Raw genomic sequence first — 18,108 nt, 5'->3', positions numbered from 1 at the left:
TGGTAAATATGAGATACTGTCATTTCCTAGTCTATTTCTGCTTCTGCTGATTGTTCACTGAATTGTTTTTTTATTCATCATCATCATCATCAAATTCCTGCCATGTACCCACAAGGGGTGTACAGGATATGATAGTACTACATGAAAAAATTATATCATTACTAACTTCCTATCTACAATTTTCCTCCATATCAGTCTGTTACTTGTCAAGACTCCAACATTATCAGATCTTATATTTCTATCGTCTAAGGCACTTTGTACCGTATCAATCCACCTATATCTTGGTCTTCCTCTGGATCATTTTGCTGCCAACCTGGCAGCGAACACTTGTTTTGCTAATCTTTCCTCGCCCATTCTGTTTAGGTGACCATACCACCTGAGATTAGCTCTGCTAACGCATTCCTGGATGTCAACAAAAATGTCAAGTTCTTTCCTAATATCCTCTTTTTTAATATGATATTGCCATTGATGCCATCTGTTCACACCTATAATCTTTCTCAGGACTCTCATATCTGCGGTCTCTAGTCTTTGGTCAAGTGTTTTACTTCTGACCCAGCTCTGAGAGCTGGGTCAGTTTTTTTATCAGCCACTTATCCATCTCAGGGTTAAATTTCTAATATAGTATAGATCAAATAATAGCACCACGTACCGATACCGGCACACCATAGACTAACAAGATGAAATTAGATTACGTGAATAAGGAAATCCCCAATGTTTATAGTTCTGATGCATGTGATCTGTGCTATCAACGCAGTCGCCCTGCACCCCAAGCTTATTTCTTTCCCACACATTACCCACACCTGTATGCACTAACAATGAAACATTAATGTGCGATTTTTTCTATTAAAATATAAAAAAAAAAAAATAATAAATAATAAAAATTAAATATGTTTCTTTTAAGATAAAAAAATCTACTTAGTCTTAAAACATTTTAAATTTGTTTTCATTATTTCACAGCCTCCTCAATAAAACTAACGGCCCCAAGGGGCCTGTGGCCCACAGTCTGGGAAGTGCTGCTCTAAATCCAGGTGGTGACATTGAAAAAATGAAGGAGCCATTAGTTTATACGGGAATTGTGATGAATGAAGTGGAGGTGAATAGTCTATTACAGAATCGTAATGTGAATACATCTGTGGGATTGGATGGTATACCAGCAGGGGTCGTGCATGAAGCGGCTAAAGAATTATCAGTGTCCTTGACTGTGTTGTTTAATCTGAGTCTCAGGGTCTGGTTTTGTCCTGAAGGTATGGAAAGAGGGGAAAATAGTTCCACTGCATAAAGGAGGATCCAAGACTATAGTTGCAAATTACCAACCAATCAGCATATCAGGAGTCATTGTCAAGGTCTTGGAGAAAGTAGTCAAGGGAAAAATACAGGAATGGATTGATGAAAATGAGATACTGTACGGGGGACAGCATGACTTTGTGAAGGGTAGATCATGCCTCAGTAACTTGCTCAAGTTTTATAACAATGTGACGGCTGAACTGGATAAGGGTAATGGGTTTGCAGTGATACTGCTGGACCTGGCAAAGGCATTTGACAGGATACCACATGGAATTCTAATCTGTAAACTACAACATATGGGAATGGATATAGGGTTGGTGAGATGGATAGGTGGGTAGTTGATAGAGAGATATCAAAGAGTAGTTTATTCAGGAGTAGAATCCAAAAGATGGCCTGTGACTAGTGGTGTGCCGCAGGGTTCTGTTCTTGGACCACTGCTGTTTAATTTGTTCATTAACGATATAGGGAAGGATCTAAGAGGAACAGTTCATTTGTTCGCTGATGATGCAAAGTTGGGTAGGGCAATAGTGAATGCAGAAGATGTCAAAATCTTTCAGGACAACTTGGATAGATTGGAGTTCTGGGCTAAGGAGAATGGATGTCAATTTAATGTGACAAAATGTAAGGTTATGTATTTTGGGATGAAAAGATTAGCAGCATCAGCAGCATACCACATTGGTGGAACTGTACTCCAGGAGATTGATGAGGCCAGGGACTTGGGAGTGTTGGTGGATAGGGAGATGAAGTTTAGGGGGCACATTGCAAAAGTAGCTACATCAGCTCATCAACTTACTTGGTTGTTGAAAAATACCGTGACGAGCAGAGACAAGCAAGTTATTGTACCTCTGTACCGATCCTTGATAAAACCTCATCTTGACTACTGTGCCCAGATTTGGTCATCTAGGTTCCTTCTTGATGCGGAGGAGGTGGAGAGGATCCAGAGGCGAGTGACTAAGATGATAGCAGGTCTATGGAATGAACCTTATGAGAACAGGTTGAAAATTTGTGGGTTGCAGAAATTAGTTGATAGGCTGAAAAGGGGAGATGTGATTGAGACATTCAAATTGCTAAAGGGTTTCTATAGGATTAATTCAGAGGATATTTTTGAGATCAGAACTGGTGGTGGGAGAACTAGGTGACACCTATGGAAGCTGGGCAAGAGTGTGGTTAGCAGGGGTGTTAGAGCTGGGTTCTTTACTTTTAGAGTGGTAAATGAGTGGAATAAGCTGCCAAAGTCTGTTGTGAGTGCTGTGATGGTGAGTGGGTTCAAGACAAGGTATGATAGATACTGTGAGAATGTCGTATAGTTGTGTGGAGATGATGTTTAGGGCCTCCCTCGATGAGTCTAAGGACTCCCTGGAGTCGCCCGTAATAATAATAATATCAGTTATAACCAGTGGTGAGCTATAAGGGGCTCGCACGGGCCCTTTGTTAAATTTTTCTCCAATTAGCGAGCTCCTTGTTCTTCTTGTTTAATAATCTTGTAGAACTAGAAAATACCGAGGAATGTATACATGCTACTATAATTGCTACTTTAAATTCATATGGATTTTCTGATAACTATTTAAAAAATCATCTCATTGCATTTTGTTCTGATGGAGCTAGTGTAATGTTAGGAAACAAATCAGGTGTTGCAATCAAACTTCTACAAAAAATTTCCCAACATTGTGATTTGGCATTGCATTCCTCATAGTTTACAATTAGCATTAGACGTGATAAAAAAAACATTAAAGAAATAAATCATTTTGAAATATTTATGGATAAATTATATGCTTTTTATCATCAATCACCAAAAATTCAACAAGAATTAAATACGATTGCAAAAGACCTTGGTATCGAAATTTTAAAGATTGGCTGTGTGTTTATACTATGATAGGCAGCTTGCAATTTACGAATGGCTCTTGCTGTGTGAAGAAATTACCCAGCTTTATGCAAGGATTTTGCATCAAATGATAAATATAAGGGCTTTTTAAACCGATCTCAATTTGGAATTTTTAAAAGATCTAGCATTAATGATTGATATCCTACAGGAATTATATCTGTCAGAAGCTCTACAAAGTTGCAATATAAGTATTATAAGCCCCCCCCTTTTTTTTTTCTCAACAATGTGAGCGCCCTTTGTTAAAATTTCCCTAGCTACCACTGGTTATAACAAATTTAGCATGAAAATCAACAATGAAAAAACCAGAACCTATGGGAAAAAGTACAATACTTTAGACACCATTTTTAGTGAAGATCGCAAATTAAATTTGGAAATATACAAGCATATAACAATACTGAGTGATGTTCAACATTGCTAAATCAGGTAATCATTATGCATTAATTAAGCTGTAGCCCTTTAATTCACTACTTCTATAACTGTTGATGAAGGTTATTTTACATGTTTTCTGCTCTAATACTAAAGAATGTACTTTTGTTCTCTCTTCTTCACTATCTTTTTATTATTTTAGTAGAGTTAGGAAGTTCCAAATGAGCTCACTTGTGTTATCTTATATATATATATCTGACCTACACATGAAAGGCCACATTGCCTGTAGCAGATCAGTGTGTCTGTTTGGGCAAGAACACAATCTTTTCACATAACCACACACTTTTCTCTAAATACCTTCAGTTTTTCTTAACATACATTAAAAAACATTCGCAAGCAAGTCTCAGAACTGTTAAATATTGGTCTGACTAAAGACTTATATAACAATATAACTTTCTTTCTCCTCCAGGAAAGTTCCTTTTGTCATACAATCTGTTAATCTACATTCGCAAGCAAGTCTCAGAACTGTTAAATATTGGTCTGACTAAAGACTTATATAACAATATAACTCTTTCTCCTCCAGGAAAGTTCCTTTTGTCATACAATCTGTTAATCTACTAATTGTCTTATTAGTGTGATGCCTGAACTTAAATTCCTCTCTATCAACTGAACCCAAATATATTCATTAATTTTCTCTGATGCCTGTCCATTCAGCTGATATTATCTTTTTACCTAATTACACACACTTTTTATTATTATTATTGTCCTAGGACCCATGAAGTCAGAGACTCATCTCAGAGGTCCCTTTGTCATATGCACAGCTCATCATACCATGCCTTAAATACATTCAAATTCTCTGCAGACATACTCTCAGGCAAGGAATTCCAATCATTCACAACTCTGCATGCAGAAAACCTGCTTCTCACTCCCTTGTTCACATTCTCCTTATACAGCTTCCAGGGATGGCCTCATGTTCTTCCCTGACTTTGGGGGTGTGCTTTCAGATTTGTTCCAGTAGCTGACTTTTCACTGTTCGCCCTTGCGAAAACAACGGGGGCCTTGTTTAACCAGGCGATGCCCCAGCCGGCATGAAATTTTGTCATGTTGTACCATCATTTTGTATATTGGTTTAAGCCAATAGGAATGCAATTTGGTCAGCTAAATCCCAAATTGCCAGCCCATCCTGGTTCGTTTAGTATCTAGGTAGATACCCAACAGGGTGCCCCACGAGAAGGTGAGGATTGGACATTAGGTCAGAAGCCCTGGTCGGTTCTCTGCATTCCTTTAAAGGCTATGTGGAGATCTCCTCTCACTTATACAGCTTTGACCATCATATTAATAACTGATTTAGCAGATTGCTGCTCTTTCCATAGATTATATTTCTTTAAGTACTTAATTATTCTTCTGTCTGATCTGACTCCAAATTTATTATGAAATTTACTCTAAGGGATAAACCTTAAATTATGCAAGATGTCTTGAGTTCTATCCATTATTCTTTAGTGTTTTGGACATTAAATAATGTTTCTGAGTTATTAATTCAATTAACATATTGGTGCCTTCTAATTATCATTTTCTCCCTAATTCTTACTCTTTCTGGATTCTATCTCCTTTCTTATAATTAGAATTACCTTATGTGCCTTGTTAGTTGGTTTCTTAATGGTTTCTTTCTTCATTATATCATAAGCAGCATAATTCCAGGAATTAAAAATTCAAAAACTATTTTTAAAATTGCAGATAAAAATAACAAAGTATGCTGTGATGCTGATCAAGTGAAAGCATTTTCTGATCAGTTTGGAATGATGGCTAACTTTATTCAGCGATGCCCTTCCTGTTATCTTAATGTTGCTAATCTTTTTTGTACTCTTACATGTTCTGGAAATCAGAGTCAGTTCCTTAAGGTAAGCATCGTTGATAATCTTTATTTATTTATTTTTAAATTTTCATATGTATTCAGTTTTAAATAAAGAAATATTCATGTTTCTTATCTGAAATTTGAAAATAATGACTTGTATGAACATTTTCTAAAAATTAATTAAAAATTAAAAAAACTGTTAGAAAATGTTATTCATATGTAATGTTAAGAATTTTATTTTTCTCAGTCTGACTCCACATCCCTGGTTCTGGATTACTATAGGCCCTCATTCTTACCTTAATGCTGCTAAACTTTTTTTATATTCTAACATGTTCTGGAAATTAGTTACTTTCCTGAAATTTCCAAGTTTCTAAAACATTTGTCTATGAAATAAGGATGGATTTAGAATATCCCATATTTCTTAACACATACTATTTGGATTACAAGACCATAGGTTTTAATACACACACATATACAAAAACGTCTACTAGTTTTGCCAGCTGTAACTGACTAGCTACAATTACAGCTAGTTAACTTGTAGACGTTTTTGTATATATGTGTATTAAAACCTATGATCTTGTAATCCAAATAAGTATGTGTTAATCTTAAAAAAAAAAAAAAAAAAAAGACCAAATATAACTTCCATCATCCCATATTTCTCTTAATTTCAAGTGAAATTTTATCATCATCATCATCAAATTCCTGCCATGTACCCTCAAGTGGCATACAGGATATGATAGTACTACATGAAAAATTTATATCATTATAACTTCCTATCTACAATTTTCCTCCAAATCAGTCTGTTACTTGTCAAGACTCCAACATTATCAGATCTTATATTTGTACCGTATCAATCCACCTATATCTTGGTCTTCCTCTGGGTCGTTTTGCTGCCAACCTGGCAGAGAACACTTGTTTTGGTAGTCTTTCCTCGCCCATTCTGTTTAAATGACCATACCACCTGAGATTAACTCTGCTAACGCATTCCTGGATGTTGACAATGTCAAGTTCTTTCCTAATATCCTCGTTTTTAATATGATATTGCCATTGATGCCATCTGTTCATGCCTATAATCTTTCTCAGGACTCTCATATCTGCGGTCTCAAGTCTTTGGTCAAGTGTTTTATTTCTGCCCCAGTTCTCAGATCCATAAGTTAAAACCAGTTTGAACACTGTCTGTATACAGCTAATTTAGTGTTCCGACTAATTTCTCTCTTATTCCATATGAATTTATTCAATTGACTTCCCACCATACCAGCTTTGCTGATTCAATTTCTATATTTAATTTACCATCCTCAGTAAAAATCGTGCCTAAGTAGCTGAAATATTTTACTTGTTCTACAGGTTCGCCATTCACAACACAGTTGACATTTTCAATGATTCTGCCTATTTTCATTGTCTTTGTCTTTTTATTGCTGACCTTCATACCATATCTATTACAACAGCTATTCAATTTAGTCAGAGAATCTTGCAGACTTGTAGCAGATTTATTTAGAAGTATAACATCATCCGCAAAAGAAAAGAGCTGACATTAACATCTCCAATTTTGATATGTTTAATACCATTTTCCTTCATAATGTGATCCATATAGATAATGAATAACAGAGGGGGATAATGTACATACTTGTCTCACACCAGATTTAACATTAAACCATCTTCCTGTACTTCTTTCAATTCTAACTGCTGACTTTACAACTCAAATAAAGATTAAGTATTGCTTGATATGATGCCCCATTGACACCATATAACTGTAGCGTATTGAATAGCTTCTCTCTCTTGGCATCTTGTCATATGCCTTTTCCAAATCGACAAAATTTAAATACATATCTCTGTTATATTCCCATGCTTTCTCAACTATTTGTCGTAAAGTGAAGGTCTGATCCTGACAGCCTCTATTTGCCTGAATCCAGCTTATTCTTCACCAAGCTTTTCTTCCACAATTCTTCTCAACCGTTTCTCAAGTATACTTGCATAGATCTTGCCAGGAACACTCAGTAGGGAAATACCTCTGTAATTCTCACATTCAGTTTTATTTCCCTTTTTATGTACTATGAGAGCTCTACTCCAATTATCGGGAATTCGTCCCTCTGTCCAGGCTTTCTGAACTATGCAGTGCAGCCAATGTAAGATTCTTATACCACCATACTTAAGCATTTCTGGTCGAATATCATCTACTCCTGCTGCCTTTCCACATTTCAAGCCTTTGATGGCTTTTTCTACTTCAAGTATGGATATGTATTCCTGACTGCATGCCTGGTCAGTGTTTTTTACCACTGTGCTGTCATCACTATCTACAATAACATAGTCAATAAGACTTTTCTTATTCCTTGTGTCTTCCCTCCATGTGAATTTGTGCACATTTTTATGTTGGGACATTGCGTTAGTAATAACCAGTCCATGTCCTGAGCAGAAAACCAACAGGTATTTGCCATTATTATTAGCTTTCCTCTTTTCTCCAAATTTTCCGAAATATTTTTGTATGTCTGACGATCATTTCCTTCTCTACTATTTAGATCCCGAGCAAGGACCATCTTTTCCTTTTTTATTGTGTCAGTTGCTTTCTTTAAAGCCTCAAAAAATTTCTCCATTTCTACCTTAGTAGAAACTTCTGTGGGACCATATGCACAAATAATTCTCATTGTCCAGTTCCCCATTCTGATATTTGCCCACATCACTCTACTTGATACTGCTTACCATTCGAGAAGATTAGCCTCATATTACACCTTCTTTTCCCCTATTATGTAGATCTGATACTTATCAATTCCTCAACTAGCTCCACTTTTTGCCATACAAGTTTCTTATGTTTATATTACCGATCTTGAACACTTGTGATGAGTTGGGGTGTGTTTCAGGATTTGTTCCAGTAGCTGACTTTTCGCTGTTCATTCACCTGGTTCCTTGGTGAAAACAACGGGGTTGTTTAACTGGGTGATGTCCCAGCTTACATGAAATTCTGTCATGTTGTGCCATCGTTTTATATTTTGGTTTAAGCCAATAAGAATACAGTTTAGTTGGCTAAATAACCAAATTGCCAGCCCATCCATGTTCGTTCGGTATCCAGGTAGATACCTAACAGGGTGCACCAGGAGAAGGTGGGGATTGGAAATTAGGTCAGAAAATCGATTCTTTCCATTGCTTTCAATGATATGTGGAGGTCTCCTCTCAGTTATACAGCTTTTGACCCTTAAGCACCCTTTCAAAATATATAATTATTATTATATGATATCTTGATACATACAAAACCTATCACACCTATCCTTCTTCACTGTCTGGGAACTTGCAACTAATTCTGGCAGTCCATTCTACACATTTACCATTCTCCATGCAAAAAAATCTCGTCGATACATCCCTACTAACCACGCACCTACATTCCATAAATGGTTCCTAGGTCTCTGAACTATTTGTCATATATTGAAACATATCCCTTTAATATCTTAAGAGTTTCTATTATGTCCCCTCTCTTCCGCTTTTCAACTAAACGTTGTAACCCACACCTTCAACCCATCCTCATAGGGACTATCAACAGACCTGTCAACAGCTTAGTCACTCATCTCTGAAGCTTCTCTGCCACCTCGTGGTACCTAAGAAACCCCGATGACCAAATCTGTGCACAGTAGTCAAGATGCAGCCATATCACAGACTTATAAAGAGGGAAAATAACTTCCCTATCTTCATTACATAAGCTATATTTTGTTATAGATGCCATATAAGCTCAAAGCAAAATTATAAATTACATTAGCATAACAGACTATTTTTTACATTATAAGTTCCACCGTAAGTTTTCAATTCATTTAGTAAAATTTTAAAAATTACTAAATATGTCTCTTGATAAAATTTGAAGGGTGCTTAAGGGTCAAAGCTGTATAACTGAGAGGAGACCTCCACACATAGCCTTTAAAAGAATGCAGAGAACCAACCAGGGCTTCTGACCTAATGTCCAATCCTCACCTTCACGTGGTGCACCTTGTTGGGTATCTACTTGGATACTGAACGAACTAGGATGGGCTGGCAATTTGGGATTTGGCCAACTAAATTGTATTCTTATTGGCTTAAACCAAAATGATGGTACAAATGACAGAATTTCATGCAGGCTGGGGCATTGCCTGGTTAAACAAGGCCCCCATTGTTTTCGCCAGGGAACTAGGGCGAACAGCGAAAAGTGAGCTACTGGAACAAATCTGAAAACAAACTCCAACTCAACATAACCAGAGTTAAAGATTGGTACTATCAACATAAGAAGCCTGAATGGCAAAGAAATGGAGCTAGCTGAGGAATTAGATAAGTTCCAGATCGACATAATATGGGTGACTGAAACAAAAAAAGACAAAAATTGGTGAAATCTTTCTGAGCAATAAATACAAAATGTTATATTCAGGCAATGACGATCAAGGAAAAGAAGGAGTAGCGATAGTATTCAACACAAAATACGAGGCTAATCTTCTTGAATGGCATGCAGTCTCAAGTAGAGTGATGTGTGGCAAATATGAGAATGGAGAACTGGACAATGAGACTTATTTGTGCCTATGTCCCACAGAAGGTTCCACTAAGGTAGAAGTGGAGGAATTTTTTCATGCTTTTAGAAAAAGGAACTGACACAATGAAAAAGGAAAAGTTGGATCTAAATAGCAAAGTAGGAAGTGATTCTCAGACATACAAAAATATTTTGGAAAATTTGGAGAAAAGAGCAAAGCTAATAATAATGGCAAATACCTTTTGGATTTCTGCTCAGGACATGAACTGGTTATTACTAACACCATGTTCCAACATAAAAATGTGCACAAATTCACATGGAGAGAAGAGGCAAGGAATAAGAAAAGTCTCATTGACTGTGTTATTGTTGATAGTGATGTTTTCTCCCTGGTGCAGGACACCAGAGTGTACAGAGGATTTGAAATTGGAAGTGATCACTATTTAGTCTTGAGGAGGATAAAATTGAATTTCATATTGAAAAGAATAACATGTAAGAAAGTTTTAAAGCGAATAAAAGTTGAGCAGCTCTCAGATGTGAACTGTAGACTAACATACACAAAGATTATTGAAGAAAAAAATGAAAGAGTTTGAGAACAGGAAACCAAACCTTGGAGATTCAGTGGCAAGCCTTGAAGAAAACCCTGATTGATTCAGCCAAAGAAGCATGTGGTGAGGTTGTCTGCAAGGATAGAAAAATCAGCTCCATGGTGGACACAAGAAGTTAAAGAGGCAGTGAACGAAAATAAGAAATCATATCAAAAGTTCCTGGCAAATAAGTCAGCTTTTGCTCTTAGAGATTACAGAGATAAATGTAAGAGAGCGAAACACTTTGTAAAGCAAGCCAAACAAAAGTCATGGCAGGACTTTGCCAAGAACATAGAAAATAAATATCAAGAATGTCATAAGATATTCTGGAGGTTGTTGAAGAAGCTTAGAAATGGAGGAAAGAGTGCACTAAAAGCAGTTAGAGATGATAAAGGTGACATAAAAACGGGAGAAAAAGATATCCTTGAAGTATGAAGTAATTACTTTGATAAACTGCTAAATGAAACCAGCAGCGATAGCACAGTGGTAAAAAACACTCAACAGGCATATAGTCAGGAATACTTATCCATACTCGAAGTAGAAAAAGCAATCAAAGGCTTGAAATGTGGAAAGTTAGCAGGATTAGATGATATTCATCCAGAAATGCTGAAATATGGTGGTATAAGAGTGTTACAGTGGCTGCACTGCATATTTCAGAAAGCCTGGACAGAGGGACGAATTCCCGATGATTGGAGTAGAGCTCTAATAGTGCCCATATATAAAAAGGGAAATAAAACTGAATGTGAGAATTACAGAGGTATTTCCCTACTGAGTGTTCCTGGCAAGATCTATGCAAGTATACTTGAGAAACGGTTAAGAAGAATTGTGGAAGAAAAGCTTGGTGAAGAACAAGCTGGATTCAAGCCAAATAGAGGCTGTCAGGATCAGACCTTCACTTTACGACAAATAGTCGAGAAAGCATGGGAATATTACAAAGATCTGTATTTAAGTTTTGTTGATCTGGAAAAGGCATATGACAAGGTTCCAAGAGAGAAGTTATTCAATATGGTAAGTTATATGATGTCAGTTGGACATTATATCAAGCAATACTTAGTCTGTATTTGAGTTGTAAGTCGACAGTTAGAATTGAAGTATGTACAGGAAGATGGTTTAATGTTAAATCTGGTGTGAGACAAGAATGTAAATTATCCCCTCTGTTATTCATTATCTATGTGGATCACATTATGAAGGAAAGTGGTATTAAAAATGATATCAGAATTGGAGATGTTAATGTCAGCTCTTTGCTTTATGCAGACTATATTATACTTCTGAATAAATCCGCTACAAGTTTGCAAGATTCCCTGACTAAATTGAATGACTATTGTAATAGATATGGTATGAAGGTCAGCATTAAAAAGACAAAGACAATGAAAATAGGTAGAATTGTTGAAAATGTCAACTGTTTGTGAACAGGGAACCTGTGGAACAAGTAAAACATTTCAGCTACTTAGGCACGATTTTTAGTGAAGATGGTAAAGTAAATATGGAAATAGACAGCAGAATGAACAAAGCTGGTATGGTATTAAGTCAATTGAATAAATTCATATGGAATAAGAGAGAAAATTAGCTGTATACAAGACAGTGTTCAAACCAGTTTTAACTTATGGATCTGAGAGCTGGGTCAGAAATAAAACACTTTACCAAAGACTGGAGACTGCAGATATGAGAGTCCTCAGAAAGATTAGAGGCGAGAACAGACGGCATCAATGGCAATATATTAAAAACGAGGATATTAGGTAAGAACTCGACATTGTCGGCATCCAGGAATGCGTTAGCAGAGCTAATCTCAGGTGGTATGGTCACTTAAACAGAATGGGCAAGGAAAGATTAGCAAAACAAGTGTTCGCTGCCAGGTTTGCAGGAAAACGACCCAGTGGAAGACCAAAATATAGGTGGATTGATACGCTAAAATGTGCCTTTGACGATAGAAATATAAGATCTGATAATGATAATATTGGAGTCTTGACAGTAATAGACTGATTTGGAGGAAAATTGTAGATAGGAAGTTAATAATGATGTACATTTTTTATGTAGTACTATCATGTCCTGTACATCCCTTTAGGGTACATGTCAGTTATTTGATGATGATGATGATGCCTTATGTTAATCTTTTACCTATAATTAGCCATGGCTTGATTATTGATCACTAAACTTTATCTTATGGAGGTTCGAAATTTTCAGGGTTGTGCATTGACAGAATCAGTCCAATGCGTTATCACAAACCATTTAATTAAATCCAAAGGGAATATTTAAATAGTTTGATTCACATTAACACACACAAATTGCATTACAGTTGTTTTTTATTTCAATTCTTTCTAACTTAGTTCTAATTTTCTTCCCTTAAAGCTAATTAACAATCTAAAATATCCTGCCAGTCATGTATACACAAACTGATAATAAAGCATACCTTGAGTAAGCTTGATTCTGTATCAATTTACTTTATCTTATTGTGCCCATAAACAGACGATGTGCATTCTTGTTCGTAATTATCACATACATAAGTACTTACAGTTCTCGTTCAACACTGCCTTTTACATGAATCTTTTATTCACACAAAAGTACTCCTTTTTGTCCTTCTTTCCTTCTGCTAGCTCGTTCTTGATTTCCTGCTCAATTTCTTTGTTCAAGTTGTCAATTATTCTATGCCCTTTTGGACTCTTAATATGGCGGCAGTGTGCAGCTCTTTCCTAGCGTGACATCCCGACAATCGACACAATATTTCTCATGGTGGCAGACCCAGGTAAGAGAAGACTCAGGAACCTCATACTTGCGATACTTCTCTTTCAATTACCAACATTGGACTTCACGTGGTGGGAGATCCAGGTAAGATAAGATTGAGAAACCTAAGACTTGCGACACTTCTCTTTCGATTACCAACAAATGACCTCACGTGGCAGCATACCCAGGTAAGAGAAAGTGAAAATCCTGAGACAAAGTCCTTGTCGAAATTTCACCTTATAAAGGCCCAGACCTCCGTTGTATCCATATGCATCTCTTGAAACTTCCATATATGGTCACGTGTTGACAAACGACCATGATGATGACATACTTTGCACGTATTTTGAAATTGCCATATATGTACATGAGTTAACAGTGTTACATGATGACATCATGTGCAACTGTAAAACTTGATGTATCTTGGAAATACCAAAGCGCTTTACATCGATTTTTACAGAGGTCAAGTCTCATGAGATAGTTACAAAAATAACCTTGTTTGTCTCTATATATGTTATGCTGAATATTAATGTAAATAACCCTATTGGAATTGACTGTATTTACTGCTTTAACAAATTTCTAGAATGTCAAAAACAAAGGCAATGCTTTGCTACCGGAACTTAGTATAACAGCTATGTATAAGAGCACAAGAAAGTTGTTTACGATTTGAGTATATGAGAAAGTTGTTTGCGAGCTCTGCACATAAACACCTTCAACGGTTAGTTTCAAAGAGATCGGCAAGTCTCAGACAAGTTTCCGCTGCCCGAGATAAGATTAAAGGAGTGCATAGGAGGAGAAGAAAGAATGGGTCGGTCTTAACAAAAGATCAAGGCGACGTGCCGAATTCTTCGGGGATTACAACCCTTGGTGCAAGGTCCAGGAGAACATTAGAGTTAATACCCGATGTAATTTACAGGTATTTACCGATGTAAATACCCGAGCCAAGTGTCGGTCGGATGTCCTTTTGCCGCAGGAGGTCGATTGAAGTCGAAAGTTGCAGAGTGATCTTCAAGTCTGTATGCTGAAACCTCTTGCCTGAGCTTTTTGAGTATCGGGAAAATCGCAGTCCCAAGCTCACCAATATCCTGACGAAACGTCCCCTGAAGCAAGACTCTCCAGGCGGAAGCCTAAGGCCCAAGATGAAAGAAAAAGCATAGGGACTTTAGTGCAGGACCTTTGGAAGAGTGTGCGACACAGCCTCCGTAAGTTTGTTCCATCTTTTGTTGTTTATTACTTTTGTAATCTCGGAGATGTGTTATAGATGGACTGATAAGAAATAGTAATAAGAAGTATCTATAAGAGAGTCCTCTGATTTGTATTTAATTGGAATATAACTTGTGAGCTAACTTGGCATAGCTAGCTAACCTCTTTGTGAGTAAATTAGTTACAGTAATTTGATTTAATAAGAAGAGAAGTAAATGAGTAATTATATTGTATAGTCATTTAGTATTGAAAAGAAAAAGTCTGAAGGATAGGTAGAGAGAGAGTGACCTCCCTATCGTTTAATTAATGTACTTTACTATTAATGTAAATAAATGTGTTTTAATTATTGGTCAATAGAGGTCCGCCTGATCTTTTATTTTACCATGCACTGTTCCTAAATAAAATCAGATCTGTGAGCGGGAAACAACTAAGGCGTTAAAAGCGTAGTTTAAGTACTCGAGACACCAAGACTGTTTATGTAAACTTTATTGAGGGAATTTATGCTAGTTAAGAGAGGGGGAGAGAGAGATCTAACGGACATAGATCTAGTAAGTCTTATGCTGATATAGAAATACTGGTGGTGCAGTCTTTATAAATAAATTTTCAGGTGTTCATAGGCATACGACTAGTAAATACGGAAGGTGGATAAACACAATACGCAATAGATTAAGTAAGAAAGGTTACGAAAGCAAAAGCACACACTGATAAATAGAGTAAAGATATTTCAATAACGCAACTTAAGACCTCTATTGTCACAAAGGCGCAGAATAACATTAAATATTACACGAGATTATTTTAACAAAGGCTTATGGTTAAGTTATTATAAAATACAAAATTATTACAGACAAAATTGATTTTTCTTTAAGTGCAATCTTTTTAGAAAAACTTAAAAATGAATATAAGTTACTATGTAACATATGAGAAATTTTACAAAAGCCTAATATTTCTCATATTAAGTTATATTAAGTTTATATTTCTCATATAAATTTCTCATATCAAATCATAATAGGGGTGCTTAAGGGTCAAAGCTGTATAACTGAGAGGAGACCTCCACATAGCCTTTAAAGGAATGCGGAGAACCGACCAGGGCTTCTGACCTAATGTCCAATCCTCACCTTCTCGTGGTGCACCCTGTTGGGTATCTACTTTGATACTGAACGAACGAGGATGGGCTGGCAATTTGGGATTTAGCAGACCAAATTGTATTCTTATTGGTTAAACCAAAATAAAAAATGATGGTACAACATGACAAAATTTCATGCCGGCTGGGGCATCGCCCGGTTAAACAAGGCCCCCGTTGTTTTCGCCAGGGAACCAGGGCGAACAGCGAAAAGTCTGCTACTGGAACAAATCTGAAAACAAACCCCAACTCAACATCACCAGAGTTAAAGATCGGTACTATCAACGTAAGAAGCCTGAATGGCAAAGAAATGGAGCTAGCTGAGGAATTAGATAAGTACCAGATCGACATAATAGGGGTGACTGAAACAAAAAAGACCAAAACTGGTGAGATCTTTCTGAGCAATAAATACAAAATGTTATATTCAGGCAATAACAATCAAGGAAAAGGAGTAGCCATAGTATTCAACACAAAATACGAGGCTAATCTTCTTGAATGGCAGTCAGTCTCAAGTAGAGTAATGTGGGCAAATATGAGAATGGGGAACTGGACAATGAGACTTATTTGTGCCTATGGTCCCACAGAAGGTTCTACTAAGGTAGAAGTGGAGGAATTTTTTGAGGCTTTAGAAAAAGCAACTGACACAATGAAAAAGGAAAAGTTGGTCCTTGTTGGGGATCTAAATAGTAGAGTAGGAAATGATTGTGAGACATACAAAAATATTTTGGGAAAATTTGGAGAAAAGAGGAAAGCTAATAATAATGGCAAATATCTGTTGGATTTCTGCTCAGGACATGGACTGGTTATTACTAACACCATGTTCCAACATAAAAATGTGCACAAATTCACATGGAGAGAAGAGGCTAGGAATAAGAAAAGTCTCATTGACTATGTTATTGTTGATAGTGATGTTTTCTCCCTGGTGCAGGACACCAGAGTGTACAGAGGATTTGAAATTGGAAGTGATCACTATTTAGTCTTGAGCAGGATAAAATTGAATTTCATATTGAAAAGAATAACATGTAAAAAAGTTTTAAAGCGAATAAAAGTTGAGCAGCTCTCAGATGTAAACTGTAGACTAAAATACAGAAATATTATTGAAAAGAAAATGAAAGAGTTTGAGAACAGGAATCAAACCTTGGAGATTCAGTGGCAAACTCTGAAGGAAACATTGATTGATTCTGCCAGAGAGGCATGTGGTGAGGTTGTGTGCAAAGATAAAAAAATTAGAACTCCATGGTGGACACAGGAAGTTAAAGAGACAGTGAAGGAAAAGAAGAAACCAAATCAAAAGTTCCTGACAAATAAGTCAGCTTTTACTCTTACAGAATACAGAGACAAATGTAAGAAAGCTAAACAGTGTGTAAAACTAGCTAAACAAAAGTCATGGGAGGACTTTGGCAAGAATATAGAAAATAAATATCAATAAATATCAAGAAGGTGGCAAAATATTCTGGAGGTTGTTGAAGAAGCTTAGGAATGGAGGAAAGAGTGCTGTAAAAGGAATTAGAGATGATAAAGGTGAAATGAAAACAGGAGAAAAAGATATCCTTGAAGTATGGAGTAATTACTTTGAAAAACTGCTAAATGAAACAAGCAGTGATGACAGCACAGTGATAAAAAACACTGACCAGGCATGCAGTCAGGAATACATATCCATACTTGAAGTAGAAAAAGCCATCAAAGGCTTGAAATGTGGAAAGGCAGCAGGAGGAGATGATATTCGACCAGAAATGCTGAAGTATGGTGGTATAAGAGTCTTACAGTGGCTGCACTGCATAGTTCAGAAAGCCTGGACAGAGGGACGAATTCCCGATGATTGGAGTAGAGCTCTCATAGTACCCATATATAAAAAGGGAAATAAAACTGAATGTGAGAATTACAGAGGTATTTCCCTACTGAGTGTTCCTGGCAAGATCTATGCAAGTATACTTGAGAAACGGTTGAGAAGAATTGTGGAAGAAAAGCTTGGTGAAGAACAAGCTGGATTCAGGCCAAATAGAGGCTGTCAGGATCAGATCTTCACTTTACGACAAATAGTCGAGAAAGCATGAGAATATAACAAAGATCTGTATTTAAGTTTTGTCGATTTGGAAAAGGCATATGACAAGGTGCCAAGAGAGAAGCTATTCAATACGCTGCAGTTATATGGTGTCAATGGGGCATTATATCAAGCAATACTTAGTCTTTATTTGAGTTGTGAGTCAGCAGTTAGAATTGAAGGAAGTACAGGAAGATGGTTTAATGTTAAATCTGGTGTGAGACAAGGATGTACATTATCCCCTCTGTTATTCATTATCTATATGGATCACATTATGAAGGAATGTGGTATTAAACCTGATATCAAAATTGGAGATGTTAATGTCAGCTCTTTGCTTTATGCGGATGATGTTATACTTCTAAATAAATCCGCTACAAGTCTGCAAGATTCTCTGACTAAATTGAATAACTGTTGTAATAGATATGGTATGAAGGTCCGCAATAAAAAGACAAAGACAATGAAAATAGGCAGAATCATTGAAAATGTCAACTGTGTTGTGAATGGAGAACCTGTGGAACAAGTAAAACATTTCAGCTACTTAGGCACAATTTTTACTGAAGATGGTAAACTAAATATAGAAATAGACAACA

At 36.5% G+C, this 18,108-nt stretch overlaps 1 protein-coding gene across 1 annotated transcript in view; it reads left to right on the top strand.

Annotated features, from left to right (window-relative positions):
• LOC150099417 (NPC intracellular cholesterol transporter 1-like) overlaps nt 1-18,108 on the top strand; it is a 477,548-nt gene that overhangs the window by 18,583 nt on the left and 440,857 nt on the right. The window contains exon 3 of the mRNA XM_090404409.1: nt 5,267-5,430. Coding sequence (XP_090260535.1) covers nt 5,267-5,430 — 164 coding nt within the window. The remainder of the gene's footprint in view (nt 1-5,266; nt 5,431-18,108) is intronic.

The sequence above is a fragment of the Typopeltis vanoorti genome, chromosome 14 (genome assembly GCF_054136105.1).
Source record: "Typopeltis vanoorti isolate ZY-2024b chromosome 14, IOZ_Tvanoo_1.0, whole genome shotgun sequence".
NCBI lineage: Eukaryota > Metazoa > Arthropoda > Arachnida > Uropygi > Thelyphonidae > Typopeltis > Typopeltis vanoorti.
The sequence above is the reverse complement of the archived record's forward strand: the minus strand, read 5'-3'. Positions and strand labels throughout refer to the sequence as shown.